Raw genomic sequence first — 27,544 nt, forward strand, 5'->3', positions numbered from 1 at the left:
TCTCGGTGGGAGTGCTGAGATGGCTGCTTTTGAGGAGGAGACGGAAGTTGACGCGGGCGTCGGCGGCTGCTTCTGGACAGCATAGGATGCACCGCCGGTTGTTCCATCGACGGTTGCGGCAACTGAGCCGGCTGTTGCTGGAGGTTTTTGACTGCGTCCGTCAGAACGGTCATTTGCCGCACGATCGCCGCGATCTGCACCTCCGTGGTCACCACTGGGTGCGGAGAGCTGGGTTTCGCTTTGGAGGGCAAAGGAGGGGCCTTTTTCCGACGAAAAGAGTGCCTCGTCGATCCAGTAGCTCTCGATCGCTGAGCCCTGGTTTTCATCATCTCGAGAGATTTTTCAAACTCTATGGAGCTCGCTGTCTTACCTCTGTCGACCCCTACCTGGTGCGCCAAATCTGTTGCGGCCAATCCCTCCGTCATCCGATCGCCGGGGTCGCGCACCTGCAAGAAAAGTCCTCACTGACCGGAGATGCCTCCGGTGGAGACCCTCCGAAGGTCAAGTCAGAGAGGAGACTAGACAACAGTGGAACTCAGCGAGAGGGAGAGAGCTCAAGAGCTTAGAGGCACTTCAGGGAGCTTACCCATGCTTGAGAAAGCTTGAGATAGCTTGCTCAAAACTATTGCCTTACCCCATTTTATAGTAGAATGCGATATGGTCCCGTCATTAATGGTACAGACAACTGAGAAGTTGTCAAATCGCCAGGGGCTGTCAAATCGACGTGGGTTGTCAGGTCATGAACCTATGTTCTTAGCAGGACAACGTCCTACGGCGGTCGTACGGCATGTCCTTGACAGGAGAACAGCCCATAGCGGTTGTACGGCATTTGGACGGGCTGGCCAACCGTATGTCGGTATTCGGTTTTCGGATCATCGGGTGGTGACTCGGAGACACCGTCGGCTAATTTGATGCCTTGTGGAAGTCGGACATCGGCTGCCACCCCTGACAGTGAGTCGGTGATACGGGTTCGGCCGCTCGGCCAGTCGGACATCGGCTGCCATCCCCGACAGTGAGTCGGTGATATGAGTTTGGCCGCTCGGCCAGTCGGGAATAGTATGGATCTGTTCGGCTGGCATACCTTCGGTCGGATATGGTCGGCAGCCATTATCGTTAGTCATTGTCGGAGTTGTTGGTGGAGTCGTCCGTCAGAGTCATCCGTCGGTCCGGTCAGTAGAGTAAGACGTCGGTCAGATCGATCCGAAGATAAATTGATGTATAGAGATCAGTCGGTATATCCCAATAAAAATATAAAATTCATTGTTGGGGGCTGAAAACCTGGATCGAGGCTCCATATATTGGACCTCCTTCAACTCGCGCGGATTTTCCGAAATCCGAACTAATGATGATCCTGGGAAATGATACATGGTTTGTAGGCTTTATGCTCTTATTGCTCCTCCGGGTTAAGAATGGTCCCCCCCTAACGGTACGCGTTACTGACGCTTGGATGATAGTGATGTCATGGGGGCCTAGGAACGTTGGATAACGTGCTAGCGTGCAGTATTGCTTGCGAATTAAATTTTTTCTTCTCATTTAACTTGTGGCTTGGGGCCTGCTATACAACTTTGGGTCTCTCTTGTCTCATTTAACATGTGGTATATATCTCCCACACAATGTTGAAGTTTACAGCAATTCAATGTATGCTGCATTTCTTTTTCCTAATACGCTAGATTTATCACCAAAGAAAAAGGGGCCCAACAAAGTCTACCAAAGTTTTGACATCGGTGGGACGAAACCAACCTCTCAACTACTATTTGAAGGATTCTCTAAAAAATAAAAAAACTCCTACTTTTAGAAGAAGTCAATAAATTGATGATGATTATTATTATTATTGCTACTATCATTACCATCATCATCATCAATTTATTATTATTATTATTATTATTATTATTATTATTATTATTATTATTAATTATTTTAAGATGTATAATGGCTTACATAATCCATCCTCCAAAAAGTGCGTGCTTGAAGATTTGGAGCACACCCTCTCCCCCAACCAAAAAAACAAAAGAAGAAAAAAAGAAGGCATGACTTAGAAGAGGATCTTTCAGGCATCCTCCAATTGAGATATTGTTGCCTAAAGATGGCTACCCAAAAGAGATGGTGAATTAGATATTTAAAAATTTAAATGATAATTATGCAGAATAAACTACTAAGTGCTTAATGAGACATATTAAAAGATATACAATGAATGAAGATAGTAAAGAAATAAGCATGCAATCACAAATACTATAATTTTATAGTGATTAGGTGCCAAACTCAATACCTACGTTCACTTTCCAAATAAATTACTTGAGAATTCAACTATAATCACTAAGCTTGATAACAGTTCGATTGTTTTCTATAGGTTCACAATCCAATTCAGTTGGTTTTGATCTTGGCTCACCAACTACAACCGTACAATAATTATTTTTTTGGACTAACAATCAACTCCGATTAATTTTAATCTTGGCTCACCAATCAAACTACTATAAGCATCCAATTCAAAGCTTAGATCAACCCAACTTTCTCACCCCAAGAAACTTGAAACAATACAAATGAAAGTAAGTTTAAGGAAAGAAAGAAAAATTCATTGAAACCTCATAAGAAGAAATCTTGAGTTGCTTAATGGTTGTTTGATTTCTTCTCCTTGAATATTTGAGAGAGGTTGGTGGAGATCTTCAATGCTTGTAGTCTGACTCTCTCTCTTTGAAGATGGTGAAAGGATAAAAGAATCTCTGAAAATTACTCCTTCCTTTTACTATTTATGCTCACAAACTAGAATGCACTGAATATCACTTGAATGCTAGCTCTTCAATGGATGTCCTCCAAGGTATCTTCAACGCTCCAAAATGATTTCTTATATAATTCTGAGGTTTTCCACCACTTTAAGTTATTTGAAAAGATTGTATTTAATGCTCTAGCCATTGAAAGAGAGAAACTAGTCATTGAAAATGATTGGAGGTAAAAAGCTGTAGTTCTGAAAAACTAGCTGTTATAGTTACTGGATCAATTCAACCTTCTCTGAGTCGGCTCAGTTCTTCATTGGGTCGGCTTAGTTGATCACTTGGTCGACTCAGCAGACTTGATTCAAAATTTTACATTTCTATCACTGTCTGTCTTCTGAGACTAGATCGACTGACTGATCCTCTGGATTGACTAACTCTCTGTCTAGGTCGACTCAATTTGAAATTGAGTCAGCTAAGTGAACATTGCCTAAAAATTCAGCTTTCTATCTTTTGTCCATACTAAGACTGGGTCGGCTCAAATTTTTACTTGATCGATTCAGTTGGCGTGCCAAGTATGCCAAGAGTTCTTAGACAGTCTTTCTTCTCTAATTTAATTTTTAGGCTAGACTTGCCTTCTTAACTTGATTTAATCCTCATTAAAATTTTTTTGCAAGGTGTGACTGGTCAAGAGATTCTTTACTAAGTTTTTGAGTGGTGGTTCTTCATTTAATTGACAGAAAATATTTAAAAATTATGAGTATTTAGAATTTGAAACTAGACATCCCCATAAATAACATTAGTAACTTAATAATTTATACTCAAATGCTTTTGTTAACATCAAAATCAATCCAAAGATTAACAGATATGATTATGACTTGATTTAGATTATTGAATAGATTTATAGCACTACTCAATTGCTAGATTCATGCCAATGATCCATCATAAAATTCAAAGATTTTTCTCACTAATTTGATGGAGTTCACATGTGGATTAGTGGTTTGAACTTGATTAATTTTCAAGAATTTCCTTTACAAAAATTTTAGTGGCATATAAATTTGCCTATAGTTATAAACATAAGCTAATATCTAGGTATGTGCACATTAGGCATAAAGGGAAATAAACCAATGAATATGTGAGTTTTTCTTCCAAAAGAGGAAGAAAGAAAGAGATGACATATTTTGTCAAAAAAATAAAAAAAAAAAGATAAGACAAGAGGGGAAGTTATTAGTATCAGGTTGTACGTACAGATAGAGATTTGGATAAGCATCATGATGGAGAGTGATTAGGAGGGATTGAAATAACAAATATTTAAATAAGATTTTTTTTCCCAATCTTCCTTGTGTCTTTCTAATTCATAATTCAAAGTTTCATTATTAGTTTGAATTATTAAAAATACAAGGGGAGGACAAAAGTTTGCACCCATCCCTTAAAAAAAAAAATCCAATCAGGAAAATAAAAAATTTTCTTGCTCAATTTGGACCTTCTAAAGACAAAGATAGATGAAGAGAAAAATTTTCAAAAATAGAGATTAAATCTATTATTTTATTTTATTTTTTAATTAATTAAAAATGAAATATATATCCTCTAATTATAATAACGAGGTCCGCACTAATATAAATTGGGTCGGATTCCTCTTCTAATTCTAAAAGAACTCTTTTACCTAAAATAATTATCTAGTACAAATAATATGAAAAAAATTAAAATTTTTTGGGAGGTAGATTTCGACTTCTGTATCAACTTTACCTGTTGTCGCTTTATCGAATTCTTCTTAGATTAGAAGTTATGTTTGATTAAAAATTTATTCAAAAAAAAATTGAGTTGATCGGTCTGTTTCAGAGCCCATACGAAAGAATTTCATCATGATCACTAGAGATGTTGCCCCGTGGGACAATATCACATCATATATTTTAAAAAATTATTTAATTTTGAAAAAAAAATTAAAATCAGATATCGTATAATCAAGTTTTGATCTCAAAAATTTAACTTATGAAATGACTTTCCGATGCAGCTGATTTTGCTTTTGAATCATATTCAATCGTACTCTTAATGGTCAAAATGGTACCATTTGAGTTTGATGATTCTTTTGGATTAAAAAATAAGACACATCAAAACTGCAAGCAGCGAAATCAACTGTTTCTATGCTTTGGGCACAACCCCTTTTAATATTTATTATTTTATCCAAATATTGAAAATCCAAGTTAATTTAAAAAATAATATTTCATCCTATGCTAACATTTTATTCTATACAAAGCGAATCAAAACTATGATGATTTTTTTAAAATAAGATTAACATGATTATTTTATAATTAATTATTATTTGTGAGCAGGTAATAATGGTATTATTATGGCTGTTACTCCATACCTATTGGTAGACACCATTTCTTTTTGGCCAACAGCAATAAGGAGTTCCTTTATTCCCATACTAGCAGCCTCCAATGACTCGCCAGTAATGGCATTGTTTATAAATAAAAGACAACGCGAATCAACGACGAACCTGAAACAAGCGAGCCCAGATCCTCTTCTGCCCCATGCGTGGCCCGAGATGGGATGCATCATTTTACTTCCAGTCCACGACGGCAATGGAATTCTTACAATTTCCCAATATTTTAGGCATCTTATTCTCTTCTATGCAGCCAAGCCAGCCTATGCCTAGTATGTTTTAGATTTCAAAATACCAATCAAGTCTGCCTTAACCTTTCGCTTAAACAAATAATAAATTTTGAGATGATTGGAACTAAGTAAATTGAATATACCATCTTTCATGAGTTATGCTAGGAGGCCTTTTTCGATCACAACATTATATTGATGTGAATTGTTTTATTGGATACTATAATCTTGAGAATCTTTGATTTCCTTGCCGCATTCAGATTATCAAGTTTGAAGATTGACTGTTCGTATGATATTATCTTCTTTGGTTGACTTTGGTGGATGGCAAAGTTAAGAGGATATTTGGTATAGGATGATCCATCCTGTATCAAGAATGATTTGGATGAAAATGATAAGATCACTATATTTGATTACACTATAGTGATTTTATTTGGTAGTGATATAAATTACTCCTATTTCTCAAATCACTATCCAACTGGATGGTGGTAAACTCATCCTTGAGGATGCATATCTAAGATCACCCCAACATGATGATCTTAGAAGAAAATTTTAAGATAATTTTGTCCTTTGATCCAGTGGTTCAATATCGACCAAATCCATGTGTTTTACATGTGAGAGACTTTCGAAAAGTGCCATCGAGGAAAGATCCATCCATGAAAGAGAATCCACTAGGAAGTGCTATTTGTGAGGGATTTGGATTTCCATCTCATCATTTCCTTCCTCTCCCTCTTTTGCTTAATTATTTTTTATTTGAATAAGCCAATATAAAGAATCAATATATTTACTTATATTCTTAATTTATGGAAACAAAAAATACATAAAAAAGTCTCTTGGCATATATTAGCTATATTTTTGATAGTACATGACCATTGATTTTAGATTTTCATAGCATACTAAATATGTTACTGTGGATATCTAGAGATCTTTAATTATTCGATTATGATGTACCAAATATAATGATCTTAAGTTACTAGGGATCATATTATCCTAGAAAAAGAGTCATCACTTATTTTAGATTATCATGGTGATCCCATTTGAGCCGGCAAATACCTCCAAAAGAGAATTGGTTGTAGTCGATTGTTTTAAACCATGAGGTTGAACATGTTATTTGAATTTTGCGAATAAATTTAAAATTGAGATCAAGTCAAAAAGCTTAAAAATAAATCTCTTTTCCTAGGAGGAAGAGAAGGGCATTCAAATAGAGAATTTTGGAGATGCATCACCCAAGAATTAAAGCTCAAACCTTTGGTTGCTAAACTAATAGAGCGACCCTCGATCGGTTCACAACTTACCAACCCGCTTTACATCCCTTTTTCTTAATCTTTTTTGTAACAGGCTGGCATTATTAACATAAGCTGAAAATGGGCAAACAAATTCCATTACGTCCACCAAATTTGTGTAGCACTCACTCTTCCGGATACACCGCATAATGTGACTAAAAATCATATATATTCAAATATTTTCATATAAATATCTTTATAAATAGTTCAACAGCAACGACTAAAAGATAAAGTACCACAGCAACATCGATCGTACGATCAAGGACAAAATATAGAGGATGCTCTCTACGGTAAGGCGACGGCTCCACTGAGAACTACCACATCACGATACAGGCAAGAGGTGTGTGGTAATAGACTTGGGCTGGCGAATTATTTGAATGAACCACCTTATTGAAGAAAAAAAAAAAAAAAAAAGGACTTGGGCTGGCTATTTAATTTATTCTGCCTTTGTTGTCTTCACTGTAGCTTTCTCTCTCTTAATTTGCTGCGAAAGGGCAGCGCGAGGTAGTTGCTGATGCGTCGTCCGTTGGTGCACCTTTGAGGAAGCCAGCAAGAAAGTCACCACGCTCGTAAAAGAACTCCACCTTCTTAACCCTCATCTCTACATCAACCTATTGAAGGATTAAGAATCAGATCTTAATTTTCTTTTTTGAAGAGAAGATGGAATGATATGGTGACTGTATCGATGTGCCATCGGAATTAATGTCATTAAAGAGGAAGGAATTAAGGAAGAGAGGGAAGGATGCGTACGTGAAAAATGGCCATTCCTTGGAATTCTACTTTCTCCCCAGTTGGGGCGTGCCCCTTGAAAGGACCCTCCATGTAACCCCAGTGCCGGAACCTGAACACAATCGTGGGAGGGCCGCTGTAGACTTGGAGTATTTCAAGAGCGAATCCACGAGGAAATGTTGTAGTGAAGGCCTTGTGAGATGACTCTATTGTTTCTTGTGCCGGATCGTAGATCCGGAGATCTTCAGGCAAGCTGGTTTGCAAGAAGGCATTGTAGCTTCCTCCCATTTCACGAATACCTTGATGTGTTATTCCTTCTCTTCCTGAAGCATTACATTACAAAAGCCTGAATTAATATGTCTCCGTAATTGATGATGATGAAGCCTTGAAACTTAGAGGTTGAGTAGCTATAGATCCACAAGGACTTCGGCATTAAGAAATTCCTACAGATCGTAACCATGGAAGATTTTTATATATATGTGCTCCAAGTTCTGCACTTCAACTGATGCTTGAGGTAGGTTTGTTTCAAATTAAAAGAGGATATCATAGATTTATCAGCTTCCAGTTAGACGAATGTGTGCAATGCTTTCTGGCTAAAAATAGCTGTATGGAAGCTCTATATGTTTGGTATTGGGCTTAGCAGACACGATTAATTACCATTTAAACTGAAACGAAAATTCTCGTGGTCGATGATTTTGTGGTCTTCTGACCGTATCTTGTGCATCAACTCCATTTCCATTGTCTTCACCAATCGCTGCACTTTTTCTTCAAGGGATCCGACTGGCCATTCCTACAAAAGAAAGTAGAGAAGAAAACTTTCCATGAGATCGGAGTGCGTACAAAGGGCATGTGCCGGATGGAGTCATGGAAGAAAAGGAGGCGCTGCTAGCTGTTACCTGAGTTCGACCTTCTTCAAAGAGCTTGTCCACAAGATCAAAGTTGGGAGGAGCACCAAACCTCCATTGGGTGTTCCTCTCACCTTCGCCATAGATGAAGGAGCGATACTTGTTTCCCTCAAAATCAGAAGAGGCCATAATCCTTAATTTAGAGGATGAGCTCAGACAGGAGTTAGTGCAGCATCGTTTGGTGGATGGAGGTGGCTTCTTATAATAACAATCCTCATTTGTAAATATTTCTCTTCTTAACAATATAACATGGGGGGAAGCTTCTGGGTACCTCCTTTCCAGTTAATAAAATATAATGACAATCCGAAGGTGGGTTGGTAGTTGCGTACAATGGATATGTTATTTTTCAGTTTTGAAATAAAATCCAAAGTCACAGTCATTCACAATATGTAAGAATTGTTTATATTCATGTTACATTGACTCATTAAGAAAAGTAAGGTGACCTTGCTAGAGAATCATTAGCAAATTGAAAATGCATTGGTCTGGCGCATGGAAATTATTAAGTGGATCCATTACATCCTGGGTTTATGTGGACTTGATCCACCTAATAATTAGGTTTGGCTCATGGATTTTTTTTTTTTTTTTTTTGATAAAGTGGCTCGTACAGTCCCCGGGGGGCATTTAACACATCTTCCCATTGATTGCCCTCCATCTTTCATATTAAGACATGTCAATCATGTTTTGAATGGTTGGTTGGCTAGGGGTATTTTGGGGGGCAAAAAAGGACAAAATTTAGCCCTCAATTTTGTCCATCCTTTGCCATCCAAGTTTGTTCTACTAGAGCTGAAAATAGATCGGATACGGATCAGATACTTTTATATCTCTATCCATATTTATTTTAGTTAACATATATATATATATACTGACATTAGTTGGATACAAAAATTCATATCCATATTTATTTTAAATAGATATGGATATAAATTGAATATCGGAAGTATTAATACAAATAAGAATATATGTCAGATCATTTAACTTTATGACTATAAAATCAAAAATATTACTAAGTGGATGATAAATAAAATTAATACATGAGTGCTATATAAAATTGAATATGATTATAAATAAAATCAGATATTTAGATATAGATTATATACTTGTCTCTATATATTCATATATGTTTTGCTTTTATGGACATAAATATAGATATGGATAGTAGTTAGATACTTAAAATTTTATCCATATCTGAATAGATTGGGAAACGAAAATGGATTTACATATATATTATATGATCCATTTTCAACCTTGTCTATTTGTTATTGTGGTTTTATAATAACAACTATTATATAACTCGTGTAATATTGTATGGAAGCCATGATCATACGAGGAAAGAAAGGAAGGGAAAAAGGAAAAAAGAGGCAAGCAAATTGGCTTGGAACTTGCATAACAAATTCATCTTGTAAATATTTTCTATGCATATACAAATACAAGAATTTATTTATCATTTAAAGAAAATGCCAAACAAAACTCTTCATAACTGTTCTCTCAATGTAGCATATGGGGCTAATACTAGTTCATCCTATAAATTGGTTTGTATCTCCTACTAAGTACATAAAATGCTCTTTATTTTGCTGCATTCTATAGTAATAATTAGTTTGTGATATACATTTTATATAATGGCCTAGGTTCCACCTACAGCTCAGATGCTAGTGATGTTAAGTTTGGAGAGATTGATTGGGTCTTTTATCTCATGTTTAATGGAATGGAGCAAGGCCTTGAGGTGAGGAGCTGAAGATGGAAGTTTAGGTGGGTTTTTAGTTCGCTAACTAGCATATGATAGAGGTGGCACCATGGTTGCTGCAAATTGAAGTTGTTGGGATTTTTGGATAGTTCTCGTGCTAGGTTTTCATCATTTTTTGTATTTTCAATCCATACAGTTAGTCTTATTTTTGATTTTATTATTTTTAATTACTGATTGATTTTTTTCATGTATGCAAATTAATGTATCCTTTGGCCCATCCCTCAACTCCGGTTGGCTTGATATACCTACTACCTATTTTTTCTTAATAGTTGAACTAGAAACGCTGCTGCATATATTCTTAATAAAAGAGAAGTGCTTGCCAGGTTACAAAATCTGTGGAAACTGATATTTCAACTAATGATGGTGGTCATCCTCTCTTCACATAAGAAATAAAATAAAATTGGGGACGCAAAGATTGAAGTAATTTTAGCATAGATTTGTTTTCTTTAGAGTTTAGAATGGGGATCGCAATAGGTCAAATCATGCAGGTTAGAATTAAAAATAAGTAAGGATTAACCCAAAACCACTTCACCTAGTTAATAGGCTGGAATTTCGAACAAACTGATTGAATTATCTACGGGACATATAATATAACTCAACACATATAACACATTTTGAGGGTGCCTAGTTTAGAGGTTGGTAACAAGGATGTAGGTTCAAGTCCTTCCATTACCTAGATTATAGCCCAGATTTTTTATCTTACTTCTGAAAAAATACATGTAATATGTTTAGGGGCTATTTGGTTATGCATGACATTCTGGAAAAGATGATTATAAAATTAATTTCTTGTAAATAATTTTTTTGAAAAACACAAGAGGATATTGTTTCATAAACCTAATGTATACGACTATCTTAAACATGGCATAGATGGCTTGTCAGTACAACAAAACCATCTCATTGAGCTAATAATTTTGTTCTAGCCTTCTCCTCTATAGAATGTAAGTTATGCATATATCCATATCAACATGTATACGATGATCATAAGTGACCAACAATTTAACAAGGCAAAGGTGCAACACATTTGCATGAATTGAGCTTTTATGCTACCCTCCTTAATTTTCCAATGACTCAACAAAATTGGGTCAACTCATACATAGCCTCTCCAAAATATGAGTTATCTTAGGTGCTTTAAATTATTCTTTTAAATTTCTAAATTGAAATTGAGGAATGGATTAAACCAATTTAAATATTTTATGAGAGAATAGGAGATCGCCCAAAAGCTCTATAATTACCAAAATTACTGAAAATACATTAACCAAGAATCAAATTTTGAACCTTTGATTGCCAAGTAAACAAGTATAACCAATGGAACAAGCCTCAATTTGTAATCAAACTTAGTTGAAGTACACACGGCCCAACGTCCCAAATAACCCAAGTCTTTCCCAATCACAACCAGCCAACTTCGTGTCCCTGCAAAGATCATAAACCAAGCTCAAAGCATCTTATATCATAGTTTGACAGAACATGCACTGAAGAACGCAAGCAGGAACAAAGATCATCACCAGTTTAACTCAGCAAGGTAGTATATCATCAAGTGCCGGGGTTGAACTCCAAGTAGCCTATAAATAGGCCATAGTATTTGAAGGTATTGGGCCTTATGGTTTTCATGTAGCCCATTGTTGGGGAATACCCACCGACCGACTTACGGTTGAAGGGGCCGACTGGCCGACCGACCGACTGGCCGACTCCGACGGCCGACCGACCGACTGGCCGACCCCGACGGACGACTCCGACTGGCCGACCCCGACGGACGACTCCGACGGCCGACCGACCGACTGGCCGACCCCGACGGACGACTCCGACTGGTCGAACCCGACGGACGACTCCGACTGGCCGACCGACCGACTGGCCGACTCCGACGGCCGACCGACCGACTGGCCGACCCCGACGGACGACTCCGACTGGCCGAACCCGACGGACGACTCCGACTGGCCGACCCCGACGGACGACTCCGACTGGCCGACCTCGACGGACGACTCCGACTGGCCGACCCCGACGGGCCGACCGACCGACCGACCGACTCCGGCCGACCGACCGACTGGCCGACCGACCGAGAAGTCTGATGGCCGACTCACTCGCCGACCAACGGAGGGGCCCGACGCCACTCAGCTGGCCACCGACCTAGGGTCGGTCGACTCCTCTAATCGCCGTACAGCCGCCAGACCTTGTCAGCTCTGACACGGACACGCGGCGCGGTTACCTAGGGGCATTGTCCCGCCGAGGGCATTGTCAACCCTGATGATTGGACAGCCACACGGCGACATGACATTTTCACGGTGACCCTGACAGTCCACAGTGAGTTGACAGTTCCTCACTTGTCCGCGTCATTAATGACGGCGCCATACCGTGCTCCACTATATAAACCGGGGAAGGCAACAGTGCAAGGGATCGATCCGCCCGTCTCTCCCACATACGCAGGCTCGCTCCTCTCTCCCCCTCTCTCTCTCTCAGAGCTCTCTGTCTGCATTTCACTGTTGCCCAGTCACCTCTCTGACTTGACCGTCGGAGGGTCCCTGCCGGAGCCGCCTCCGGTCAGTGCGGACTTCCTTTTGCAGGTGCACGCTCCCCGGCGATCGGACGATGAGGCGATTGGCCGCAACAGATTGGCGCGCCAGGTAGGGGACAGCATGACAAAGACAAGAGCTCAACGATCGAGAATCACTGGGTCGGCGAGGCGCTCTTCCCACCGGGAAGAGGCCTCCCCGCCACCACCGGCGGCGGAGCCTAGCTCTCCGCGCCCTGCAGTGACCACGGAGGCCCAGATTGCGGCTATCGTACGGCAGATGACCGTACTGACCGACGCAGTCAAGAGCCTCCAGCAGCAACCGGCGGCCCGACCTATGTCTTCCAGGAGCAGCCGCCGACGACCGCGCCGATCCTTGTCGCCTCCATGCAAGCGCCCCCAACAGCACTCCCATGGAGAAGAGGAGAGACGACCATGGCGCGACGACCGACGGTCCCAGCGGCCCTCCCCTTCCCCGTTGGAACGGGCGAGGAAGGAGAAACGGCCGCGCACACCATCGGCCTCCCTCTCAGAATCTTCCGGAGACTCCACTCCTGGGGTCTCCCAGCATCGACGAGCGGACGACTACGAGCGACGGTTTGAGGAAATCGACCGCCGACTCGCCCAGTTGCAGATGGACGGCCAGATGTCTTCGAACGACGTCGACTTCCAGACCGCCCAACCTCTCTCCCGACTGGTCCTCGACGAGCCGATTCCCAGTCGGTTCAAGATGCCGCACGTGGAGCCATACGACGGCTCCACCGACCCAGTCGACCACCTCGAGAGCTACAAAGCTCTCATGACGATTCAAGGGGCAACCGACGCTCTTTTCTGCATCGGCTTCCCCGCCACGCTCCGCAAGGCTGCCAGGGCTTGGTACTCCGGTCTTCGATCGGGCAGTATCCATTCCTTCGCGCAGCTCGAGCACTCGTTCGTGGCCCATTTCAGCACGAGCCGAAAGCCGCCGCGAACGTCGGACAGCCTTTTCTCCCTCAAGCAGGGAGAAAACGAGACGCTCCGACACTTCATGGCGCGATTCAACGCGGCCACGCTCGAGGTCTGGGACCTCAATGAAGACATGGCGGTTTCAGCCATGAAGCGGGGCCTGAGGTCGTCCCGATTCACTTATTCTCTGGACAAGACCCTCCCCCGAACATATGCCGAGCTACTGGAGCGCGCATACAGGTATATGCGCGCGGATGAAGGAGCGTCCGACCGACGCTTGGCCGAGCCCAGAGGCTCGAAGGAGAAGCGGAGGAAAGGTCGGGGACCCGCCGAACCAAGCAGGCTCCCGACCGATAGTCGGGTCTCGCCACCCCGACGAATCCAAAAGTCACCCTGACGATGGAGTCCGAGACCGACGCATCGCAGGTATGACTCCTACGCCCCTCTCCCTGCTCCTCGTGCGCAGATCCTGATAGAGATCGAAGGAGCGGAGAATCTACGACGGCCTCGGCCTCTGAAGGCAAAAGGCTCCGACCAACACGGCCGATCGTCGATCGCCGAATCAACGGCTCGATCACCGATCGCCGAACCGACGGCCTCGGCCTTTGAAGGCAAAAGGCTTCGACCAACACGGCCGATCGTCGATCGCCGAATCAACGGCTCGATCACCGATCGTCGAACCGACGGCCTCGGCCTTTGAAGGCAAAAGGCTTCGACCAACACGGTCGATCGTCGATCGCCGAATCAACGGCTCGATCACCGATCGTCGAACCGACGGCCTCGGCCTCTGAAGGCAAAGGGCTTCGACTAATGCGGCTGGCTAACTTGCTGACTTAGCTTCGACTAAGAAGGGTAAAACGCCAAGACGACCGCAGTCGCATTCGCGACATACCGATCTGGTCACGACCGATCGAAGGATATTCGGCTTGCCACCGTTTATCATACATCCCGACGCATACGTCCGACCAAGGGCTGGACAATGGATTTTCGACTTGCCATCGTTATCCTATCCGAATACGTCGGATGCTACTCGACAACAGATTCTGCGGAATGATCGTGTCAACGAGCAACGTTCGAGGTTGGCCGACCTCTGACCCGACGTGCATGCTCGACCTACAGTCGGGACGACCGATATTGGATCGTTCGTTGATGTGATCGCCAGAGTCGGGGCAAGAAAAGATGGAAAACCACTCCTTTCGTCCGAAGCCGTCGCCCACGTGTTCACGCGAGCCAACACGACATCGGGCTCAGGAGTGGAGGGGGGTAACTGTTGGGGAATACCCACCGACCGACTTACGGTCGAAGGGGCCGACTGGCCGACCGACCGACTGGCCGACTCCGACAGCCGACCGACCGACTGGCCGACCCCGACGGACGACTCCGACTGGCCGACCCCGACGGACTACTCCGACTGGCCGACCCCGACGGACGACTCCGACGGCCGACCGACCGACTGGCCGACCCCGACGGACGACTCCGACTGGCCGAACCCGACGGACGACTCCGACTGGCCGACCGACCGACTGGCTGACTCCGACGGCCGACCGACCGACTGACCGACCCCGACGGATGACTCCGACTGGCCGAACCCGACGGACGACTCCGACTGGCCGACCCCGACGGACGACTCCGACTGGCCGACCCCGACGGACGACTCCGACTGGCCGACCCCGACGGGCCGACCGACCGACCGGCCGACTCCGGCCGACCGACCGACTGGCCGACCGACCGAGAAGTCTGATGGCCGACTCACTCGCCGACCAACGGAGGGGCCCGACGCCACTCAGCTGGCCACCGACCTAGGGTCGGTCGACTCCTCTAATCGCCGTACAGCCGCCAGACCTTATCAGCTCTGACACGGACACGCGGCGCGGTTACCTAGGGGCATTGTCCCGTCGAGGGCATTGTCAACCCTGATGATTGGACAGCCATACGGCGACATGATATTTTCACGGCGACCCTGACAGTCCACAGTGAGTTGACAGTTCCTCACTTGTCCGCGCCATTAATGACGGCGCCATACCGTACTCCACTATATAAATCGGGGAAGGCAACAGTGCAAGGGATCGATCCGCCCGTCTCTCCCACATACGCAGGCTCGCTCCTCTCTCCCCCTCTCTCTCTCTCTCAGAGCTCTCTGTCTGCATTTCACTGTTGCCCAGTCACCTCTCTGACTTGACCGTCGGAGGGTCTCCGCCGGAGCCGCCTCCGGTCAGTGCGGACTTCCTTTTGCAGGTGCACGCTCCCCGGCGATCGGACGACGAGGCGATTGGCCGCAACACCCATAATGCTGCAAGGTGTGGCGTTTGCGTTGAAGTGGTCCATGGAGAGGATCGTGCCTCTGCCGCCACGTCGGGCGCGTCTATCCGGAGTTTCCAAGGGCCATCTCTTGCTCGTAGTTGGTGGATTGGCAAGAAAATCTGAACAAAGAAGCAGCTTAATTACGGGCCGGAGATCGTTGAGACCAATCAAAATGGGTGTTTTTCTGGGGATTTTATCTCTAATAATAAAAAATGGACAGAAAGGAAGATTTTGAATCTATTTCTCATAGAAAAAAAAAGAAAAGTGGTTAAGGAAGCAACCATCTTCCAACAAGATTTGCTATGGCGCTTGCACGTCAGCCTTGTCTCTCTACTTTCTCAATACGATGAGATTAGAGTGAAAGAAAATAAGGTCAAGCCCGCCACAAAATCATCCTCACACCCGGCCCGGCCTGCAAACAAAAAAACAGAAAAAGAGAGCTGATAAGTACAAATCATGTAGTAGTTTGCCAACTTCTAGTTCTCAGCGTACAATAATAATTATCTACATCATTATCATTATCATGATGAATTTTTTAATTTTGGATAAAAAAATTTCGATGCTTGAAGTCTACTATGAGATTGAGACCACCGATTTCTCACAAGGAGTGGTTCTCAATGTTGCTTGCTGAAATAGTATTTTTTTTTTTTATAAAAAAAAATAGAAGAGGGCCAAAATGGCCACTAGATACATCGTCCTGTTGCCGGCCGAGAACTGTCCCAGCAAATCTGGTGGAGTGGATAGTCAACCCGTATTTTGTGGATTCTACCATCTTGTTATGTGAAATAATTAGGTATGCCTAAATCACTCATTGCCCATAGTAGAGAGCCCCACTAATTAACCAATAGTGGGCAACATGATTCACGACCCACCTCCACATGCCGTTTACGCCAATCAAATAATCCAACGCTGCTACATTAATGGTTGATGATTGGTTTGGACACACTTGCAAGGACAACCATTAGCGAAAGGGATTTAATTTTGTGGTTTGACCTTTACTCAATTATTAAAAGCTATGATTATATTATTACTGTAAAAATTATGTATCTATCTATCTAAATGTGTAAATTAGTTTGATAATGATTAATTTATTTGATGTGTATTATCTATGTGATGGCCCGACCCATGTAACAATCCCAGCCCAGAATTAGCCAAAGCCCAAATGAAAAAAAAAAAAAGGAAAACAGAGGAGAAGAACTCCCGAAGGGAGTCTTCTTCCTCCTCTCGCCGGCTCCCAATCGGAGTCAGAAAGAGCCCCCTCCGGCTCTATTTAAGGAGGAGAACCATCCTCTCTCTCTCTCATCGAGAAATTCCAGGACAAAACGGCAGAGATCGTCGGAAAATCCTCACGGAGATCCGTCCCTGTGCTCGTCCAATTGCTCGCCGGAAAAACCTCGCTGGCGTCGGAGGTAAGCCTCCTCCCCTTCCTCTCTTCTCCCTTTTCCTCTCCGTGCCGGTGTGCACGCTCGCCGGCGATCAAAGTCGTCGGATTTTGTTGCGGAAGAAACCTTTATTTTTGTCATTTTTCTTTGATTTTCGACACCGGTGGTCACCGCCGACCACCGATTTGGCCCTCCTCTTGTCATTGGGTTGCCCCCCTCCTGCCGACGGCCGCCCCATGCTGGTTGCACCACCGACCGGCCAGCCAACAGGGGATTGTGAGATCCCCTGTTTCGGCCCAAAGGAACCCACGGGAAGAAGGAAAAGAAAAAGAAAAAGAAAAGAAGAAGAAGGAAAGGAAAAGAAAAGAAAAAGAAAAGAAAAAAAAGAAAAAAAAAGAAAAAAATAATATAATAATAATATAATAATAATAAATAGGATTTTCTCTCCTCTCTCTTTCGTGAAGAAAAAAGAAAGAAAGAAAGAAAGAAAAGAAGAAATAAAAATTAAATAAATAAATAAATAATGATATAAATAATAAAATATGAGAAAAAGAGTTTCTCTCTCTTTCCTCTCTCCCTTCAGCCTGAACTAGTATTTTCTCTCTCTAAAATTGAACTTTCTCTCTCTACTTTCTCTCTCTAAAATCCTCCCTCTAGATTATTTCTCTCTCCTAAGATTTTCTAGAATTTTGAGAAGAATGATGATGAATTTAAATGATCCTAGTGATGGATTTTTGATCTGTGATCATTGGACGGTACACTGATATCCACTTTGATCAAATTAGGTATTTTTAAGATTCTATTTTTCATGATTTTATTAAATTATCCACATGATAATTTTAGCATGATTTGATCTGATCAATCGGATTTGTTGAATCATATTATCTGAAAAATTCAAGATGAGTTTTTTCTCTCTAAAATTTTCTCTCTCTAGAATTTTCTCTCTCTTGATTGATTCCCTCTCTAAAAAGGTTAGTGAATGAAGAAATTTCTTTTAATAGTCCTGATCTGATTCTAATGAAGAACCCTGATCCATAATTGTCGGACAGTGTACTAGTACTTACCTTGATCAGATCCGATATTTATCAATTTAATTATCCATGATCCTGATTTAATCATGATTTGATCATGTTGATTTCACCACTCGAGATATTGGACCAATCATAATGTTGGATTGTGTCATCTGATTAATTCGAATTGTACCTCATGAATTCTCTCTCCTCTAATTGTCTCTCTCTACTTGATTTTATGAAATCGATGAAGAAATCTCAGTCCTATTACTTCTTATCCGATTTGATCTGATAGTCAAACTTTGGATCGTTTAGGTCCTAATTAGATTTTTGATTAGATGAAATTAGATGATCGGACCCAATCCAAACCGTTGAAATATAGTATTTGTATTCTTTCTAATTATTGAAATTGATTCTGTATAGGATTGTGGATGTTTGATCATGGGATATCGCGATATGATCTATGAACAAAATTTTTGGAAGAAAATTTATAGAATTATGTGGATTTATTGGAATACGTTCGAGGTAAGTAATGTTTCACTTTTTCTAGATTTATCGATAAATTATAATGTATTTTTCTGACATGATTTGTGAAACAATGCATGAATTAGATGAATAGTATTTTGTTATGAAAATATCTTATTTGAAATGTTATGATGAAGCATGATTGAATATATTGATTTCATGATGCATTATATTGATTGATTTCGATACTACATGATTATATATTTTATTATCGAAATTAGAATATGAAATATGATTTATGAAGAATTATGATATAAGAAACATTATGAATTGACAACCTGACTATATAAAGGACCCTGCCAATGGGGACATATACGTTGGCAATTGATTTGTCCTGAGGGTTTACGTCGCCAGAGAGACCAGCGACAAACCGCCAGAGAGACCAGCAGTTCCGAAGGACTTTGCTGCCAGATGATTCGTAGCTCACCGCAAGAAGATACGCGGTGTTATGACCCTGCCACAGAGAAAATATGGTCATAGCTCATGGTTGACGAAAAGAATTTAAAAATAAAAAAAAATTAAATTTTTGAAAAAGAAATAAATTTGGCATGAATTATGTTGCATAATTGAAATTGATTTTGAATTGATGAACTCTATATGCTTATTTTCTATAAATGATTATTTACTTAAATGCCTGATGAAATCTGTTGAGAAGTGATCATTGCTTACTGGGCTGTCTAGCTCATTACCTCCTATTTTACTATTTTTATAGATGTTGAGGAATTAAGATGATACAAGATATGAATGGAAGAGTGATCAGAAGCAGAATTCCTATACTTTTATTTTAGGTTGAAAGTCTTATTGAATTTGATGTAAGGCCTATGAATCATTGTTGAATTTATTGAGATATTAAAGAAGAAATTTAGGTCGTTATGTTTTAGATTTAAATTATTGACTAATTATTCCGCTGTTGTTTTAAGATAACATGATAAGATGCCTTGTATACTTATGGGAAGAATTTTCTATGAGTATGCGGCGGTTGCCATGACCCTTGATTCATAATCTCGGATCGGAGGCGTAACAATATAATTGTGCAGTATGTATTGATAAAAAATATTTTTTGAAAATAAAAAAAATACAATGCATGATTTTTTTTTTATTATTTTTTTAATTATATAATTAATGATTCTGTTGGTAGGAGATGTCTTTGATTTTTAGATTCTTATTTTAAGTCGAGTAATAAAGGAAACATAGCAAGATAGGAAGCTCGCGCCATATTTCTTTCTGTGATGCCCGCCCAATATGATTTTTGTTCAGGGATAGCGGAGAAATCACCAGATTTTTTTGTTAGTTTCGTTCCGAGAACAAGTTTTTATCCTTCAGCTAAATCCATAATGTTTGGTGATGACAGGAAGTAAATGTGGTTGGCACTCGGAAACAAACAAGTAGCTTTGACTCTGTCTTTTCTAAATACGTCGCAATATCCAGCTTCACCAAGGACGGGTGGGCCGGGGGAGGAGCTCCAACGCTTGCAACAGCGTCTCCCTGAACCTCGCCAGGTCCAGCGTCAAGTTCTGGCCATTGGTATATATCGGCCGGCTTACATCGTAACCTTGCCGGTTTATCGACCATGGATCGAGGAGCACCGGATGATCCTTGGGATATTTATCATACAACGTGCTCTCCTCCACTGCTGTGTGGTACTCAACGTAGTGCAGCCCCATCCTCCTGGCCGGACGAGCGTAGTACGCCGCTGCCGCCCAGTCCAGCCCCCACGGCACCACCTGCACCACCACCGCTCCTGCCGGCAGGAACACCATGTTGGTCAGGCCCGCCCCGTGCACCCCCATCAGCACCCCGCACCGGTTCACCACCCCGGCGAACTCCCCCACGCTCGTCATCCTCGCCGGCGCCGCCACCTCCACCTCGAACCCCACCTCCCTCGCCAGCGCCACCAACCCGTCTTCGTTCAGCAGCGCCCGCGACGTCCGCCGCGAGATGAGCACCAGCACCGGCCTCTCCGCCCCCGCCGCACGATCTTCCTTTAGGCCGAGGGCGGTGTGGAGGAAGCGCCGGAAGTCGAGGGTGGAGACGCCGCCGGGGGCGTCGGAGGAGTTGCAGAGGAGGTTGCCGTGGTACTTGAGGCCCACCACGGCGGCCGGGAAGCAGTGGACTTTCGGCTCGACGGGGTTCGAGGGAGAGGATGCGACGGCGATGTCGGCGGCGGAGGAGAGGTGGAAGAGGACGCGGCGGTACTTCTGGGTCCACCAAGGTTCGAAGTCGGCGACGAGGAGTTGGGCTCGGGAATGGAGGTGGCCGGCGGTGAGAAAGAGGGGGATGAGGACGTCGTTGATGTCGTGGAAGAAGTTGCCGGCGAAGCCGCCGATGGAGAAGAGGATCGCAGGGAATGGGTGGGTGAGGTCGCAAGGCGGGGGATTGGAGTGGGCGGCGACGAGGTGGACGGGGGTCGTGCGCTGCATAGCGAAGGAGTCGGTCTTCCGCGGGTAGGGACGGAGGACAGAGTTGAAGCCGGGGGGAAGTTGCTGGCCGGCGGTGAGGTAGACGGTGGCGGGAGAGGAGGAGGTGGCGGTGGATATCCTGACGGCGTCTGTAGTGACGCATAGGTCGGACTCGGGATCCGATATGCAGGATATGCCATTCTGGCTCAACTCTCTTCGTGCTTTTCCTGCGTCAACATTATTAAACTTTAGTTGTCTTGGCCAAGGGGTGACGTGAGACCTTTTTTTTTTTTTTTTCCTTTTCAAAAATGGAAAAGGGGCGAAATGAAATTAAGCATCTGATAACCCGAGGACACAGCCGAAATGATTGTGTTTGCGCCTTAATTTGTGGAGGCTTGACACTGATGACAAACAAAAACTGTGACATGCAGCAACAACCTGAATCATTGTGGAAGGTGGCTAACTTTATTAATGTTTCTTTATTGATGTTATTAATTACTTTATTTATGTTTCAAATGTCTGACTATGTCAGATTAATGACCACCAATACTTGGTTAATTTTCCTGTGATGGATATGATAAAGTAATATATGGCATGCAGAACAGGTTATCTAGCTCAATGGCTCGCAAGATTTTGTGATCGCCAGATTAGGCATTAGTTGCAAGGCTGCTTCTGGTGAGTGGCCTAAGTGACTCACTTGTCCATGATTTTTAATCTATAGATTTCTCATGCATTCCGACAAAATATTTATTCTCAATACTACTTTGCGTAAATAGTTAGATAACTACAAGTATTGATCTATCAATTTTTTTTGACGGGATCCTTATTGCTATAGGCATCTTTATAAAAGGTAAAAATCCCGAGAAGTACTGATGGGTTGGCAGAAATGTCAAGTTTATTACATTCATGAATACTTTAACCATCATAAAACTATCATTTTGACAGAGGTTTTTCTATGTATTATATTGGCAAAATCCTAAGCATCCTCTTGAAGGAGCTGATTAGCCTAAATGAATTATCTTGTTCAGTGATCTAATATATACGACGAAGCATTGCGCGACTCTCGTCTGACAAGCATACCTATGCCAAGAACATGATTGAAAAAGGAAAATATAAGGATGAATACATCATTTGTAGATATTACAAAATTTTATATAGTTTGTTAGACATGTCAACATAGATATGGACACACTTGACATGACTCTTTTATTGCTCATCTCGCTTGTAGGCCAACATTTTAGCACAGAAAATAGAATCTGGGCATTTCTTGCTAGCCAAATGATCTTCTATATATATATATATATAAGATCATTTAGTGGAGAATTTTGTGTAGAATAATACTACTCAAATAAATAAGAAAAGGATTAGTATTTGTTGTAGATCTGTATTTCGATCTCGACTGATATGATCTCGATCAGGACTGAGGTATGGGAGATGGTATCTATCAGATTATAATCTATAAAGCTCGTCTAGTATGACTTATCGAATGGGTAGCAGTTTCTATTCTTCAACCTAATCCTGTTTTATCTTGTCCCCAGACAATCTACGAAAACTTATCTACCACCGGTCTATCTTAGCTATTAAGAGGACTAGCATTTGCTCCACGCTCTTTTATTTTGATCAGACGACCTACTACAGATTGGCTTGGACGACCTATTGAAGATCGGCTGTAGCCAAGCTAAGTTCTTCATCAGGTACGATTCTTTTTCAATTTGAAAAAATCCAGATAGAGTAGAACTCCTTCACGATCGAGTCTCCCATAAAGAAAAATATTCTCTCCGAATCAATCTGTACGACAAATCTGAAAATCATTAGAACTCTGAAACGGATACGACTCAAAATCCTCCCCTATAAATTAAGACTCCGGGATCTTTCAAAAGTATGCAATCAACCGACTCCTCCTTCTTTCTTCTCTTTGTTTTCCGTCTTCTGATTTAAACGTCGGAGAATTTTCACCAAAAAATACCACCTCCAATGAGAATTTATTTTGCAGATATTCGTACGAAGCTCCAATGATAATTTTATTTTGATCACATCCATCTAGATAGAGAGATTGGCAGCAACAGTATTCATGAAAGAAATTATGAATCTCCAACTAGAATTCTTTGAACCTAATAGTATTGTGTCGTATGCGATAGTAATGATAAATCTTTAGGGTGAAGTCTCGCGCCAGGATAAAAAGTGCGCCAAGCATGCTGTCTGGAATTATTCAAAACGATAGAGAGTACAATTTCTCCCGATAAATTACCAACGTTCAAGTCAAATGTAGGTGACCACACTTCACCTACTTGCATCTATGGAGTGAAAAGCGATACATCCACCTTGTGACAAAATGAGCTAGGCGCTTGGCGCACGTACGTCATTTCCAAGCTGGAGTAGGCAACACGTGCCCAGAAGGTTCCATGCAGGTTCTCACACGTGAGACTTGTCCAGGAGCGCCTATACCACCTTCCGCCCAGAAGAAATCGCACGTAACCACCAGAGAGTACTGATGAAGCATCACGAGGCCTACCGCGTGGGTCGAATACTGGTCCCAAATACTACAAGCCGCCACCGCCTCTTTTTTGAACGGATTCTATTCCGAATTCTTTTCTACGTCAAGTCGGGTACTCACACTACAACAGAGATAGTTAGCCGCTCCAACCTGTAGCTCGTACGTTGTGTACCAAAGGTGCATTACTTGACATGACGGCCTTTGAAGATTGAGATTAGTTTAAACGGTTAGTGAGGTTATTCTAATTAAGGTTTGAATGCTACAATGTTGCTATCTATCTACATAAAATGCAGTTAAGTGACACGTTAATTTTGATGGATGTGTCAGCGATCAGCGCTAACACGTACGTGCATGCTAAGTTGGCAACATCAAACGCAAAAAATGTAACGTCTGATGGTGCTATCCGGGCCTCATATATATAACCAATTATTCCAAGCTCACATGTACATTGATTTCAACAATAGGCTGTTTTCATTTGGATCAAGATCATCTTGCCCTCTATCTCAAGGACTTTCTGCTTGTTTCTCAAAATTATGTGGGTCCGTTTGTCGTGTTGGCTGGCATTGGGTGGGTCTATATACGTGATTACGTGAACAGGTTGGTGTTTGCTGGTTACGCTTTATATATGGACCGACTTGTTGAGCTAGTCGTTGTGATGGTAGAATTTTTTCTAGACTGCATACGGACTCCATCTCTGTGGATATGTAGTGAGAGCCATAGGCTAAAGGGAACGATACAAAATATTTGCCAAAAGGTCTTTAAATGTTTGGAGGAATTATTAGGACGTGGATTACTTTTTGGTAGCGCGCGCTACTATGACTAAGCGATCATGCTTGTTTGGCCAAGTTTTCAACTGCAAATGATTTCGTCCTCGAATGGTTGCCCCACTTTGCAGCACGCGACCTTCCCAAGTTATAAAAATGTTTGCTAATTAAACTTAGTTTATTTAGCATGGGGAGCTATTATATTGTTCGGAAGCCATCAATGCCCGCAGTTTTATAGGAGTCGAGGATTAGTCTTGATCATAGTATGAATGTGGAATGATGAAGGCCGTCAATCATGAACTTGGTTTTAGAAGCAAAGATTTGGATTTCAAGTACATGTTCACGCTCCAGCGGTGGAATTAATGGCAGTTGCAAAACATTTTTTTTTTTTTGAAAATTTAATTTTTAACAAAATGAGGTAATTTTGGAATACCTCTTCATCTTCTTTTGCCCTCCTTCACCTGATACCAAGACTCGAACCCTCAATCAGTATCGAAGTACAGAAGCCTTGGAAATCAAATCACGTTGAACGTCAAAGGCAGCCTATCCACTTAAAGAATATATGGATTCTTCATTGAGAGGGAATATACGAATATTACCACATGTCAGTTGATGATGTGACATGAATGGACAAATTAATAAAGGCTTTTCAGCATTCATGAAAAGCCGAAATAGTTGCTCTCTTGCCTCCTAAAAGCTTGCTTGCTTGTAGAAGTTGGTTTATCTTGATCCATTGAGAGTCGGGTGAGATCTTCCTCACCTTTTTCCTATGGTCTACAAACGGCATTCGTGTGGAAGGATCATGGCATCGTTCTATACCGGCTTTTTTTTTTTTTTTTTCCTCCCTCGAGAGATCAGTCCTATATAGTGTTTTTTTTTTTTTTTTTCTTTTCCCATGTAAGACTAGTCCTATAGCGTTAAAGCAATCAGTCGACATATAGCGTATCTTAGTTGATCATAGGAAGAGAAAAGTATTTTGGAGGAAAACCTCGTACTAGTCTCCGCAGAAGAAGCCGTGTGAACTCCACATCCTCCGCATTTGCGCTGTCGCTTCTTCCGATCGATATGTGATTGTTGGACCTATAGGATAACTGCAACTTCCCTTCAAAAACCAAAAAAAGACAGGAAAAAAAAAAAAATACAAATCAGAAATAGAAAGTCATAGCAGCACAATCAACTTCTCATTCAACAAAACATTCAGAGAGATTCTTAACGCAGCCTATTGATCCGAAGCCATCATGCAAACTAATGACAACTTGCACCTATAGTTCTGAATCACAGCTAACACTAGAAAGAAAGAACTTGATGAAAAATGTTGGAGAGGATTACAGAGATGACGATGAGAGATATTGGAACTCAGGATTGCGGCACAGAGCAGAGGCAGTAGCAGGAACCCCAACACCAGCCTTCTAGATCCTTTGGTCATCTTCTACTAAAGAAAGACATACCACTTGTTGCCCACTCTTGTTAAATACGCGTGCGGGCTGGGTACAAGCAGAACCCGCAAGCGATCTCTTACAGGGAGGTCTTATTCCATCCAACATAAACCCCTCGCTTCAAGGTCGATCGTTCCTCCGCCCCATTAATATCCAATCTCCTTGCCATCCTTCTCCATTTGGACGTCTATATATGGACAACGGCACCTAAAGACGATCGGTGGGGCTCGCTATTTGGTGCATAAAATTGACCCACTAACGTTGCCACTTATTTTACGTGTGCTGCCCTTTTGGCCTCAAGTATTATTATTATTATTATTATCGTAACCACTTTTCCATCCACCGGGACCACCTCAGCGACGACCCACCTCTCTTGCAAAACCTTCCTGGTGACGCCGACGCTACTGAATTTATTCCGGGACTAGGCTGGGTTCCAGGCTTGCGGAATGTACTCTAATGTCCCAAGGAAGTTTGGGCTGGGGCTAAACAATATAGTGGACGATTTGCCTAGCTATCACGTCTAAAGACACAGGGATGTTAGGCCGATCTTATTTTGAATTAACTTGGATTTGGAAAGGTACCAAAACATGTCGGTAGGTTGGGGTTAATTTAGACCTGCACGATCCACTCTTTATGTAGGTCTAACTATTTATGGGCTAAGGCCTCGAGGAAGTTCGGGCTGGGGATAAAAAAGGTAAGGGACTACCTGTGCCGACCACCACCTTCTAGTTAAAAGATGCAAATATGGTGAGCCGATCTTATCAATTTTCCCTATTTCCGGAAAAGTGGATCAAGAAAAGGTAGCGTGGAAGATATTGTCTGCCATAAAACGACCACCGACGGTGTGTACCCTCCTTTCCGAAATTTTTTACGGTTGACGTTGGATGGTTTGAGAAGGCCTGGCGTCGTGGTTTTCCGTGATTTGTCACATTGTCACAGAAACACCAAGGCAAGGCACTTCCTACCACCATGATTGCAAGTCACTTAGAGCCAATCAGCTCCTTTGCGATGGCAATACGCAGTGGCTAATTGCTCAATTCTTAAGGAGGGACTTGTTGTTCCGTGCTCGTGCAACGCGCAAGCTCTGCTAGCACATATGATTGGCTAAATCAGGCCATATATTTTAGGACCATGTATCCTAAGACATGATTTAAAACTAGATGGCCCTAAAAGGATGCAGAGCTCCAGGGTTGAAGGCGAATCAGGTGGTATCTCGATCTATCTTGACCAGAACCTGACCTGAATTAGACTGGCCTTTTCCTGTTAGGGTCTAACTTAAAGAGACTTAAGTTCCATTTTCATCATGTATATCACTTTCAGTTAGCAGAGAGAGAGTGTGTGTGTGTGGGATGGTTCCGCAATCCAAGGTCCTGGATGGGATAAATTGTGGATAAATCTAACCTCTAGCATTTTTTGCACAAATGGCTTCTTCAAGGCTTGAACCCGTGCTACAGTGTTTGCCAGCCCAAGACTTCTACCATTGCACCAAACAATAGCCTTTAGAAAGAATAGGAAGGGCTGTCATAAATTCTAAAACTGACAGTTGATTATTGATGTCTTGACGTATTTCATCTGCATGGATTTGGTTTCTCTCGATTGATATATGATCTGTCAAATTTACGTTTGACATCAGATACATTAGAAAGGCTACAATCTTTATCTGTAGCACACTTAAAAGCAAAAATAGGAAAGCTGGCCGTACTTTCTTTCATCAACTGTATGGATACTACTAAAACACCCCAATCTACTTACTATTTTCCACTCCCATATTACATTTAAAAATGCTTTGCACTAACAGTAGAAGAAGCCTTTAAT

The 27,544-nt window shown here is 42.3% G+C and overlaps 2 protein-coding genes across 2 annotated transcripts; both read right to left on the bottom strand.

Annotated features, from left to right (window-relative positions):
• Nucleotides 1–6,730: 6,730 nt before the first annotated feature.
• LOC105041035 (pathogen-related protein) lies at nt 6,731–8,432 on the bottom strand. The gene is made up of 4 exons (XM_010917827.4): nt 8,221–8,432; nt 7,982–8,114; nt 7,346–7,647; nt 6,731–7,206 (listed from the first exon to the last, which is right to left on the bottom strand). Exons 1-4 carry the CDS (start codon nt 8,356–8,358, stop codon nt 7,072–7,074), a joined length of 708 nt encoding a protein of 235 aa, XP_010916129.1. The 5' UTR covers nt 8,359–8,432; the 3' UTR covers nt 6,731–7,071.
• Nucleotides 8,433–19,837: 11,405 nt separating this feature from the next.
• Nucleotides 19,838–25,883, bottom strand: LOC105041034 (alpha-1,3-arabinosyltransferase XAT3). Its single transcript, XM_019849102.3, has 3 exons — nt 25,623–25,883; nt 25,282–25,395; nt 19,838–21,262 (listed from the first exon to the last, which is right to left on the bottom strand). The coding sequence occupies exons 1-3, from the start codon at nt 25,717–25,719 to the stop codon at nt 20,067–20,069; spliced, it is 1,407 nt and encodes a 468-aa protein (XP_019704661.1). The 5' UTR covers nt 25,720–25,883; the 3' UTR covers nt 19,838–20,066.
• Between the last annotated feature and the right edge of the window lie 1,661 nt (nt 25,884–27,544).

Source organism: Elaeis guineensis, chromosome 3, assembly GCF_000442705.2.
Source record: "Elaeis guineensis isolate ETL-2024a chromosome 3, EG11, whole genome shotgun sequence".
NCBI classification, from domain to species: Eukaryota; Viridiplantae; Streptophyta; class Magnoliopsida; order Arecales; family Arecaceae; genus Elaeis; species Elaeis guineensis.